This window comes from Anas platyrhynchos, chromosome 3 (genome assembly GCF_047663525.1).
Source record: "Anas platyrhynchos isolate ZD024472 breed Pekin duck chromosome 3, IASCAAS_PekinDuck_T2T, whole genome shotgun sequence".
Taxonomy (NCBI): domain Eukaryota; kingdom Metazoa; phylum Chordata; class Aves; order Anseriformes; family Anatidae; genus Anas; species Anas platyrhynchos.
In genome coordinates this window covers 54,086,726-54,099,662 of record NC_092589.1, presented here as the reverse complement: position 1 = coordinate 54,099,662, position 12,937 = coordinate 54,086,726, and the positions used below count along the sequence as shown (strand labels likewise).

The 12,937-nt window shown below is 35.1% G+C and overlaps 1 protein-coding gene across 12 annotated transcripts in view; it reads right to left on the bottom strand.

Moving 5' to 3' along the window:
* Window positions 1-12,937, bottom strand: part of CCDC170 (coiled-coil domain containing 170) — a 45,730-nt gene that overhangs the window by 12,579 nt on the left and 20,214 nt on the right. For all 12 annotated transcript variants that reach the window (XM_038177588.2, XM_038177587.2, XM_038177586.2 and 9 more), the window contains one exon: window positions 2,012-2,329. In XM_038177588.2, coding sequence (XP_038033516.2) covers window positions 2,012-2,329 — 318 coding nt within the window. The remainder of the gene's footprint in view (window positions 1-2,011; window positions 2,330-12,937) is intronic.

The window sequence follows — 12,937 nt, the reverse complement described above, 5'->3', positions numbered from 1 at the left end:
CTTAACTGAGTGATGGTAAAGCATGCATACCCTAACACAAGAAAGTTATACCCAAGTCCTGCAAAGAAATTCACCCAGAGATGCAATAGGAATCTGACCAAGAAGGTCAAGACCAAGATATATTCCTGTCCAGTGAAGCCTTAAAAAATATTTAATTCTGATGTGCAGAAAGAAAAGCAGGTCACTGTAAAACAGCTTTTTTGATGACACAATTTATGTTCTACTAGAGATGGATTCATAAGTGTAAAACATTGACATTTTAGCTCAGTTATTTCAAAGCCCCTAATCTTCACACAGAAACTCTTCTGAGAATAGATGTCAGCAGTGCTTTAATATCATAATTCACCTCAGGGCAGTGCACATAAATTTTTCCAAACCTTTGAGTCATAGCAGTAAGGCATTAAAGCTTCATCGCTTAACATACCTAGTAAATACAATGATACACAAAACTTTGCTATTCAATTACAGTAACTAAATTCACCAAGTACTAAACTTCAAAGCTAACATTTATGGTTCAGGAATTTCTTGAGCCACAAGTTGTTTGAGAAGGGACTAGCATTCTGGGGAAGTATTTCCGTAAGTACAGCAGGCAATTGTATTTGCTAGCAGAGGCAGAATGCTACACTAGGAATACCCAAAATAGTTCCTCTACTATGTAAAAATATACCAACAAAAGAAGGCAACTGTAAGACCAGCTTCATATTTCCAAAACACAGATTTAGTTAGTGGCAGACTAGAGTCAATACCTGCTCTTAGTAATAAAGCACATATATTTAATTGTGATAGCAATACATTGAAAAACATCCTCAGACAACCAACAAATTGAGTTATTTTTTCATTGCAAGAGTCCACAGGCCTTTCTGGAGGACAAAGAGGTTAGAGCACCGCACTAAAATTCTCACACTCCTATGCAAAATTACCTGCTTTTCTGAGCATCTGTTTCTTTACCTCTAAAGTAAGAATAAACTCAGCTCTTTAGAAAAAGAATAACTAGTTAATTGTATGACTCTTTAAGTCATAGGGGAATTGCATTTTTTAACAGAGTATTTGATATAAATGCACAGAAGTATTTTCAAGAGCTATTTCCAGCCTTAGACAGAATACAAAGCCATACCTTTTTTTTTTTAATAAGGAACTATTACATCAGCAGGAGATGTTAGAATCTCAAAATCTGGCAAGGTCACAGAAGCTGATTTCCAGTGACTCACTGAAAACAGCTTTTCATTTACTATGTGACTTCTAATTAAATAATAGCCCTCCCTGAAAATGGTGTGCTGACAACATCGATATATTCTCATACAAAAAGAGTAAGAAGCCTGAGTACAGCAACCAGCAGTCAGGATGGGATACTGACATTGGTCACACTGCATTCTGGCCTGACTTTCCCCTAAGCATTCTCTTCTGCACATACCTTTCCTTTGCAAATGTTATCAGCCCAAATCCCTCTAGCCAAAGCATTAGAATACCCAGCTACCTTAATATTACCTTTTTTTTTTCTAGAATGGTGAACAGTTACGGTTTCAAAAATACTTACCTGTAAGTAAAAACAAATACTCTTTCCTAGTAGCAGACTTTGAGGATTAGGGGCAAGAAGTTGCCTGGGGCAACATCGGTTATACCTGCCTCGAAAAACAGGTCAGTCCATTAAGTTACTATTGCAACAGCAAATCTGTGCTTGCTCACATGTTCAGCTAAATCATGGTGACCATGCAGCCACTTCTCATGCCTACAAAGCAGCTCTGAAAACAAGTTTCAATGTCGTAACAAAAAGACTTTTCCTGCTAACAGCACTTATTTTTTATTTAATTTCTGACTAATTCCTACTTAATAAAATATAAGTGTTTTTGGCTTAGCATCTCAAATTAGCAGTCAACAAAATTGAAGTTTTCTGTAATTTCAAAACCTAAGCAAAAAGAATCAACACTCAAAAAGATAAATCAGATAAAAAAAAAAAAATTAGTCAAAGGGAATAAATACATTTGCCATGCAAGTGAGGTAGCTGCTGACTTACTATCTCTTTACTCTCCTCTTTGCAGTTTATTTCCTGGATCCTCTCCAAAATAGCTTTCTCAGAGGGTTTAACGGTTGCCGATCCACTGCTGAGAAGGGCAGCAATTTGCTCTTTGAAAGCCACCAAAGAACTTTGAGCAGTCCTGGCCTCTTCTTTGCTGCTCTTCAAACTTTCATCCAGCTCACTCAAAGATTTCTTCAGAGTGTGAAGTTCTTGCTTTGAAGCTTCCCAAGCTTTCTGGTTAGCAGTGAGTTTATCTTGGTGGTTTCTGATGTCCGCCTCCAAACTCTGTCTTGCTATTCTAGCACTGTCAAGATCCTAAGAATACACAAAAGACTAAACCAAAGTTTCAAAATTCATTAGAACCCCTCCTCATATGCACAAAGCAGGGAGTTACTCAGAAGCAAGTATTGCATCTAGAGAAATACAGACCCATATTGCTCACAAGAGCCTGACAACATCAAGGTTTCATGAGAAAGCTCCCACTGAAATTAATGAAAGCCCAAAGCCTGCTGTAATCACTCTAGATAGCTTAACTCCTTGCAGTAACCTGGAAAATTGTATGTAAACAAAAAATTTTTGATTGCAAAACTACTGCAAGATTATATTTTCATTCAGATAAGACTTAGAAAAACAATGGTGGACAAAATCTAATGAAAACAAAGCTAAAGAACTACACCTGGGAGGGGAAGCACGAATACACATGAAGTTTCTGCAAGTAGAGCTGAATTAGATGTTATCTCTGAGAATAATTTACCTGAATGTGACAAAAAAATCCTGAGATTATTTTTACATAGAAGTATGAGCGAGACAAAAACAATAAGAAAAAGTTAAGACAGCCTAAAGGAAGATTAAGTGCTCAAATATCAATTAAATCTCAAATAAGAAATGTTTTTTCAAAAGATGCATTAAGGTGAACGAACAATTGATTGTACAACACTCAGAACAAAAAATAATAATAATTAGAAAAAAACTGCATGATTGCATCTTCTGAAGAAAACAAAAACACTCATATAAAGCACAAATCTGCCTGATGAAGAGGAGGTCAATGCAGAGCTAAGTGTCCTTCCACAGAGCCTACAGCTGCCCTCATCTGCTGCTCAGCAGAGCTGTCAGAGTGCAGAAACATCAGTGGAGAAAGACGAATGGGGTGGTGGCTCTGTCTAACATCCTTGTATTTTATTTTTTATTTTATTTTTTAATTTTGAAGGAGTCAGTTCCCGTCTACTACTACTTGCATTTCATAAGTAAATACATTCAAAGATAATGTTACCCTTGGTACCAAGGGAGAGGGGATACTGTAGGATAAGCTTAACTGGTGAATAGCCCATAGGATTTACTGCTCAGAGTCATCCTCAGATCTTTGGCGTTTTGTTATGGTTCTCATTTAGCCTTTCACACCCACAGGCTTTTCCTACTAAGCCCAAGAATTTTAAAAATTATTTTCCCTTTATCTTCTGATAAATCAAGGCTCAATTTTCAAGGGAGAAAAATAGCCAGTGTACACATATATCAGTTGTATATAAAATATTGACCCAACTGGGAGGCAGAACTGTGTATCCTGACCTACAGGACAAAAGCAAATGATGAAATATGGAAGAAAACTAGCCCATTTAAACAAAAGAAACATTCAGCTCTCATTCAGTCAGCTTGTGAACCGCTTTCCTATCTCTGTATTACTAGAATTAAGAGTGTTTATAGACTCATACGCAAGAAGAAAAACTGCAGTCAAATCAACTCAAAAAACAGAAAAAAGTCTTCATTCCTTATGGTATTACCTGATTGACAGGAACCAGCCAGAAATAATATTACTTCACAAAAGACAAAAAATTAAGCAAGAGGATGGCATATTTACAGAGAGTGACTGAATTTCTCTAGAAGTTCCAGGTTTTTAGCAACAGCTCAGTATGTGGGTTGATGTCAACTGAGATGGTTTTCCTCAGAATTTAAAAATTGTTCCAGGAGCAGCTTTGAACATGGTGGCTACTTGGGGGTCTCTCAGAGCCCACCTATACTTGCTGTGTGGCATGGTAAGCTGTTTGTATTAATGGCATACATGCTTATCAAGCAGTACGTCTGGAAATAGTTATATAAATCAGCAGTGAGGCTGGGACAGAAGCTTAGGAAACACCCTTGGAAATAACATAATATACTAAAAATACTAAAATTTTTAAATAGCTTCAAAAATGAAAACATGCAAATATATAAATGAAAACAAACCAAAACAAACCTTACTATTTAGGTAATTATTTGTTACTTGAACTTTCTACAGTAATTGTAGAACTCTTTGAAACAAATGTTGGCACAATTCATTGTCTTTTTTTTTTTTTTTTAATTTCAAAGAAAACCTATTAATAGAAAATTCCAACCTGTGTTGAGAATTACACTCTGGTAATGACAGCAAAGAATAAAGACAAGTTTATTTCAGCTACAATTTTCTGCAGTCTGAGTTTTTTCTTTCAGAAAGACAGAGCAAAAGTAGTTTTCCAGTCTCAAGGAGCTTACCTAATTACAATCTCATTTCTAATTGTGAACATCTGCAAACATACATAGTTGAATCAAAAGATCAAGGTATAAAATAAGTAATTGCAAGCCTGTTGATGTCTAAACAATTAAAAAACAAAGCAGCCATACAAGCAATTTACAGAATGAAAAGTAGTAAAATTCAAAGCATTAAAATTCTGAACAATCTTCCTTAAACCCTCTCTTGAATGGAGAATATTTAAAGTAACTAGCTTCAGCAAGGTCAGCATGAACTTGAAACAGTACCTGGAAGCTTGGGCACTATGACATGTAAAGGTGGTAGCCCAACTAGAGGCAAAACCCCGAAATCCTGATGGCTTCATGCAGGGGGATAAAACAGTTCTGTTCCTATAAGATGGAATGAACGGAGCTGTAACAGCTCATGGTTTTTCTTCAGCTCCTCAGTGCCCATGACTGTTCTGTCACTCTGAATCATATGCAGGTTTTGGTACGCAGCTTGTAGGGTTAAAAAAAAAAAAAATGTGTCCAACACTGACATAACTGCATTTGAAAACAAGAACTACAGAAATTCCTGTTCAAATAAAACAGAAGATATAATGCAGATTTACCTAGCATATGCTGCATCAGTGTGACTGACTTAGACACAAGAGATGCAGCAGACATGAAGCGGACCACTTATGGGCTGATGTAGAAAGTGGGAGCAGAGACTCTTAAACTATCTGAGACCTAAGCAAAAGGGTTCATACAGCACAGTGCTGTGCTTGCAGCTACCCACTCACATCTGGTTGGAGTACACACTCACTCACCTGCTGGCACTCTGACTGAGATTAGAGAAGATGGAAGAGTATACAGACCACTGCATAAGATGCCAGTGAGGCCTCCTGAGAACTAATGTATTCAATATTAGGTCAGCTGTATTGACATCAAAAGCTGTAACTGGCAGGGAAAATTACTTCTGTCTTTTAAACATAGAAAGAAAGACACTATTTTATCAGTAAAGGCTAAAAAGCTGTATTTAACACTGGAAAACAAAGTCAGGGAGATGTGATTGCATTAAAGAGACGTGTATGAAAGAGGCAAAACAAGACAGTGTGAGATCTTCTAGTTAATAATATATATTAATACTTACCCTCATTCTACTGATCTCTCTCCAAAGATGTAATTAATTCACATTAAGTGAAAAATAGCAGAGAGTAACATGAGAAGAGCTATTGCAGCTCAGACCAAAGGTTTATGTATTCCAACAGCCAGCATCTGACAGTAGGCAGTAACAACCATCTCAAAAAGGTTATAAGAGCCAAGGAGGCATAAATTACTTGCTCAGAATACTCTCCCACCTCAAAATAATTGCAGCTCAGAGACTTTCAGGTGTAGAAATGGCCTTTTCTATTTTACAGCATTCAGTGATTTCTTCTTCCATTTTTATGTGCAATTACTTTTTTAACCATGATAATTTCCAGAATCTACAGTATCTCATGGTCATAGTTCCATTTTAATTGCCCAGAGAAGTGTATCTTCCTGTTTGTTTTGAATGTACTTCATTTTTAATTTTCAATTTTAACTTAATTTAATGAAACCTTGTTTTATTAGAAAAGAGAGCCATCAATTATTCTTTAGCTTCTCTCTTCTTAGCGCTCATAGTTCTCACGTCACTGCCCAGATGTCTTGTCTCAAATCTGAAGAGTCCAAGTCCTTTTAGTCTTTCTTTATAGAGAAATCACTGTATATTTGTTTTCATATTTGTTGCCCTTCTCTGAATTTCTTTCAGTTTTACCACATTTTTCAGGGATGTCAGAATTTGTGTTGAAGAAGTAGACACACCATGGATTCCAGCAGTGACAAAATAACATTTTATTATCTCCCAATAATTTATAATCTATTTTTCTTACTGCTGTTGACCTGAATTTGTTCAAGAACTATCATACTCCAATATCTCATTCTAGAGTAATTACAATAAACTGAGCCCATTATTTTGCAATTGCTTTGTTTCTATAAAACTATTCAGTCCTTCCTTCATGTATCATATTATATCTATCTACTCATATAAACTGACTCCTTCAAAAAGTTCTAGTTATATATATATATTTAATCATGCACTGTAGATATATTTTTTTCATATTTCTCAAGATTTCAACTATGCACATAGAAGGTTTGTTGGTCTGTCATTTCATCAAATAATATTTTTAAGAAAGCAGATGCTAGTCAAATCAGTCACTAGTTATGGTCCCAAGGCTGGTTTAGAACTTGTGACTCAACACTCCAAATTGATTGAGGACTTCAAATTCAATTTTCTAGATCTATGAATTGCTTCCTATAGTTCTCTTTCCTGAAGAAAAATAAACAATAAAACACATCACCACAACTGAAGCAGATTTAGAAAAGACACAATAGGTTCACATTCTCAAAGTGCTATAGCTTTTTGTTATGGTTTTAAATAAACACAAATTTAATTGCTCATTTACCTAACTTATATGGTTATAAACAGCAAAAATTGAAATCTTTGCTTTCATTTAATGCAATAGATTAAAACAGACTAAGAAAGATCATTTTTCTCTTGTTATTTTGCATGTATGACACCACAAAAATATGTCACACAGAAGCATGCCACACCCTATTTAAAAGCCATTATTGTGGCTTTGCATATGAGATTACAATAATATTGATGTTTATCTCCAGCACCAGCTTTCATCTTAACATCTAAATGGAAAAGAAAAGAAAAAAAAAAGAATGCAGAAAATTTCTTTTTGTACTGAGTTGTACATTTTTGGCTTTAGGAATGGCTGCTCAAATTTAAACTGATGAGCAAATTTATTTTGATTTACATTAATTTTTAACATATATGGGCTTCCAATACTTCTAAAGTATCCAACCACATTTGCTTGTCCATTTGTATGCTAGAATCATGTCAAACAGGTGCTTGGAAGTTTGACAATATTGTTTCAGAAGCTCTGCAGAGGTCTTGCCACAAAATACCAGCAGAAGAGATGGCATGAAGCCTTCTCTTTCCACAGAGCCATCTGAAGACTTGTGAAATTTTAACAATCTTTGAGGAACCACCACTCATTTCTGTCTTTCATTGTTCCTACACATGTAGCTGCTCCTAAAGCAATTTCTCACTGGAAAGAAAACTTTTCATGTTAAAACTGAGATCTTTCCTCACCACATTTCACACAGACCACAGCCACCTCATCCCACAGCTTTATTGCCCACCAGCCATGTTACACAGCCCCATCAATTATCTCGGCTGCGGCTAAAGAGATAGAATCTCTTGGCTTTCATCACCTCTCTCTAAAACTCTGGTGTGCTTCCCTGAAGGACCATATACAAGGCAAGAGGTAGGCAGCTGCACCAAAGGTGTTACAGAAAAGGATTCTCTCTTGATTCAGTCAAATGTTGCAAAGTTTTTCACAGAGGAGGCTATTCATGAGGCAAGCCTCTATAGCTGTGCCTTAGTTAATTATCAAAATTATTGTGATATTAAAGTTATTAAAATGTATCATTTCAGTTGTGCACACTGTGTGCTATATTTTCAAAATCTCAAAATTGTTATTTTCATAGACACAATGTAAAAGAAGTAACTCATTTGAAAACTGTTTTCATAGATGATATGATATCTTTGCACCTAAAAGACACCTAAAAGTGCATCTGTGTTTTCCCTAAATTGGTGACAAAAAAATTCACTGAGTTCTGTGGAGTTAAGATCCCACAGTTTGTAGAACAAAAGAAAATAAATTCAATGACACTTTTAGGAACAATAACATTGTTATGCTTACTGTAAAATTTTTTTTTTTCCTCAGCTTTAAAAATACCTGGAAGTTTAAAATACAGCAAGTTCAGTCAGGGATTAATGGAAATGTGAAATGAAGACTTGCTACAGGAAAAACAAATAACTTAGAGGAAAAAAAGACACAAGATTTCACTTCCAATTAAATGAGTAGAGTAGTTCAGTTAGAAGGGACCTTCAAAGATCCAACTTCCTGACTACTGCAGTGCTAACCAAAAGTTAAAGCAGTTTATTGAGCATTTTATCTTGTTTTATTTTACTGAGTGCATTATCCAGATACCTTTTGAGAACTGATGATCTTGGGGCATTAAGAGAAATACTGCATAAAGATTCATAAAGAGAAATGCTATGCCATGAGAAGGTGGGTACAGACCTGAAAGCTCATGAAACAGCTGAGGCTCCTTCCAGAGAGCTCACACATATTTTACAGTGATAGTCACACAGCGTCCAGAGCCTTGCCTGTATTTTGCAGTATAGCTTTCCATACACAGAACAGCAGGGATTACCATTTATTTTTGGTCAAAATTCACTAATACTGACAGAACCATTTTCTAAAGGGCTTTCACGAGATTTTATGTGAAACAAACATATTGTTTTATATAGTAGTAGCATTAGCTGTTAGCATGGAGATAGATGCAACCCTTGTATCAGGAAGCTGAGAGGATATATGGCAAGATGTACTTCTGCTTCTGTGTGCTTACATACTCACCAGCCACTAGCCACTTTCACAGCACAGACAACAGTTATTCAGCCTAATATAGCAGATTCCTATATAACTGCTGTCCTTCACTAACATCTATCCCTCTACAATGCCTGCCACAACCACAAGCCCACCTCCTCCCTTTTCTTTCTTGCTATGGCCATATGCTAACTGAGGCACTTGTAATCCATCCGGAGGAAACTCTGGGCTTTTTGGCTTGAATGTTTTTAATAACAAGAATGTAATTAATAACAAGAGTGCAGCATTTAAGTTAAATAATTGGAGAGAGCCTTCAGACCAGAGAAGGATGTTTACTTATCCTTATATTTACTTTTAACTTACACCATCATTATTAACTCCGGCACTTCAGTGAGCAGCAGGGTCTCAATTTATTAAGTCAATTACATTACCACCACCACTCCAAAGAAAAAAAAAAAAATAGAAAATCAGATTATATTAACAGGAATAGTAAGTTATAAAAGAGAATGCCAGTATTTTTCACATGAATTCTTACACCACCTGTGTCTTCATCTACCACTGCTATACCACAAGAACTTCAAACTAGATTGCTCTTATCTCCTACCTTGTTTTATGATTCAACCTGAAAATATTTGAGATGTCTGCTGAAACCTATCTATAAAATTAATTTACTTAACAACTTATAACAAGCAAAAATAAATAAATAAAAACACCCAGGTTCTAAATGAGAAAGTCATTATCTATTGGGAAAATCAAAAACTAAAATCATTTGGTCACATCTCCTACAATCAAAGTATTTGAGTATATTAAAAATGTATGAGTGTTTATGGTTTACTCAATTTCTCAGTTTCCTTAAATTATAATAGCTTATTTTTAATTAACTATGTTTTCATACAATCGATTTTAAAATTTTATATTGCATACTACTTAGATTTAATTAATAACAATTTAATACATTAATAATGAATTAAAACTTCATTTTCATTATCAATTTTGCATCAACAGTACATACAGATACATTTGAATTAATTAAAGTTAGTTGATAATATTCTAAATATGTTTTTTGACGACACTGCTTAGTGCATATCTTTGCAAAACAGATGTTTAAATTAAGACTTGAGAGGAATCACAAATATTTCCAGGTTGACTCATCAGAGGAAATGAGAAACAGGAACAAGCCAGTTTACCAATTCTTGTGGCTTGTGAGTGTCAAAGCTATATGAAAGGCAAATTCATTTGAAAGAATACATGCACCTTCTATACCTTAAATAAATACTGTGTAGATATTTAATAAATATTAGAAAGGGACTTGGTTAGAGACTTTTTTTTTTTTTTTTTTTTAGAGACTGCCAGACTTTCTCAAAGACTGTCATAATACTGTAATTAATGATGATCATAATAAATAATCATTGTCTGGGCACACAGAAAGAATGAACAGATATTCTAATTTTCAGTCTAGAAATTTGGGCAGCATTTAAAAATTACTTTCTATGAAACACAAATGTGATATCCAGCACTGTCAGAAAAAACATTTATGTTGTGTTTACAGAATTCCAGGAGCACCTTCTCACAATATTCAGTCGGGAATGTGGGAAGTTCAGGATTCTGAAACAAAACTAATACATTAGGAAAAAAAAAAAAAAAAGTTGGTTACCTACTGCTAATTAAATTATATATTATATTAGTTTCTCTTGTTTGCTGTTTTATAATTGTAATGCACCGAGGCTGACAGTGGAATTAGTAAAATTATTGTTTGCTTGCTTATGTTGCTCCAAAGGAAACCATCTGACTTCAACAAATCCTGGAGCATCAAATTTACTAAAGAACATTCTGAATAACTCTCACATATTAACTTTTTATCATGCTAATAGTCTGAATGCAACCAATCTGGTTTGCATTTTCTTCATCAAGAATTTCAGAGTCTATAATCTGTTTATTTGGCCATGAGATAGCTGCCTCTTCATGGGGCATGAGGAAAGACCCTAAGGCATCAAGAGAGACCACGCAGAAAAATCCCAAGGAGCAAGAGCGAAGAACCACCTGACAAGAAAAACTGGAAATGGTTCAGAGAGGAGGCGTGAATAGGGCTGAGACTGAGGCTTGTCAGAGAAGACTGACAGAACCACTGAACAGAAAGGTTGTGTTCTGTCCTCTATGTAATTAAGAAGCTTTTTGAGAGACAAAACTGGGGCAAAGTGGCCACCATCTTGTAATACAAAACTTAGCCAAGCTATTGGCTAGCACAGAAACACTTCTTTATTACCTGTGACAGTTTTACTTGCTTTTCTCCTTCACAAGTGAACATGAAACAATGCACAACTCTATTCACATGCTTATTTCATCTGTGCAAAGTCAAACCTACTTTATACAACTGAGGATGCCCTTCCTGTAGCTTAAGACATTCATCAGAGGAACAAGGGATACTATATATCCTGCTTTAGATACGCAGATTAAAAACATTCTTTTTTATTTATTTTTTCAATACTGCATTTCTTAATACACTTTTGTGAACACAAAACTTTCTCAGGAGATTTATTCAATATCTGCAAAATTAAGTAGTTAAACTGAAACAACACTGGAGGAATCTGCAACCTCTAAATTAGCCATGATGGCACACACTTCATTTGAAAGGCAATGTTGATAATTTAGCAAGACGTTTCTGTAAAATGGGCTAAATAAATTATGCATTTGGCATACATGCAATAACAACAGGAAAATATTTTTCAGCTAAGTGCTTCAACTTTTGAAATATTTTGGCACTTAGAGCAAACTTGCAAAACAAATCATAAATGAAGACTCATCTCAGTTTAGAATGTCTCCTGATTCTGGCTTACCTGGCAAGTGCACCACCCTCTCTCCTGTTGTGCTTGAAGAACAGGGACAAAAAGTTCTCAGAAAGGCCTGGTTAAGTTTTCAGTCCAGGTTCACTCTCTTTCCAATTTGAGTCTTAGGAAATTTTACACAGGTTATTAAGAAGCATTTTCAGCAGTAAGTAAAATTTATGACCCTTGTGGTACTTTACATTCATTTTCCCCACAACAAATTCTTTCTTCTTAAAAGCATGCTGTCAGCTCTCTCATCTGCTAAGTATTTTGCCTACAACAAAATCAGAACACTTTATCCTTTAAAGTATGTGATTGTGATAATTCAGGGAAAAAGTAATGCTGGAGGGGTGGAGAAAACATTAACGTATACTAACTTTGAAAAATACAACCTTGGGCAAGTAAGTTATGTTAAAATTTCTACAAATTCAGTTACACATAACTCAGCTACATATTTGGCAGTTTCATTTTCTTACTTTCTTTAGTTCTGACCATCAGCTTTAACCACACTTCCCTAGTACCTGCAAGAAATTTTCATAATGGTTTTAGTAAACTGCTTCCTTTTTGCAGTTATCACTCAAAGTACAAAGTAATAAAGCAAACTGCTGCAGTAACTGACTTTGTTCTTTCTTTGCAATATATTAAACCCTTACTGCAAGCTCTCTTGGAGTACTTAAATCCTTAAATCATCTTTTTCTTTCCAAATTGTACCTAGGTGAATTTGGTGAATACTTGACTTACAACTTCACCTACAATTCTCAATTCACCATTATTCCTGCTGCACTTTTTCCCTCTACAGGTTCTCCTCAGTAAAGTTGTACTTTTCTGCAAGAGACAACCTACTGCCTACAACATTTTGGGTATGAGTCAGCTGAGTTCTTATGAAATACAGGTTTATTATGCAGTGAAACAAGATAATCTAGTGTGTCTAAAAGCCAAGACATTTTATTTCCAGACCTTAAGAGAAAAAGAAAGAATAAAATAAGATTCTACTAATTCCTTTCAATCTCGTTAGAATTTTTGAAGAATCTTAGTAACAGAATCATCAGAAAGTTTGCAACATCACATATTATTTAAACAAGCATTTTTTCCATTGTTCCATTCTTGTGCCTCAGTTATATTCAGTTATACATTTACAATGCTTTAGAAAAACTTCT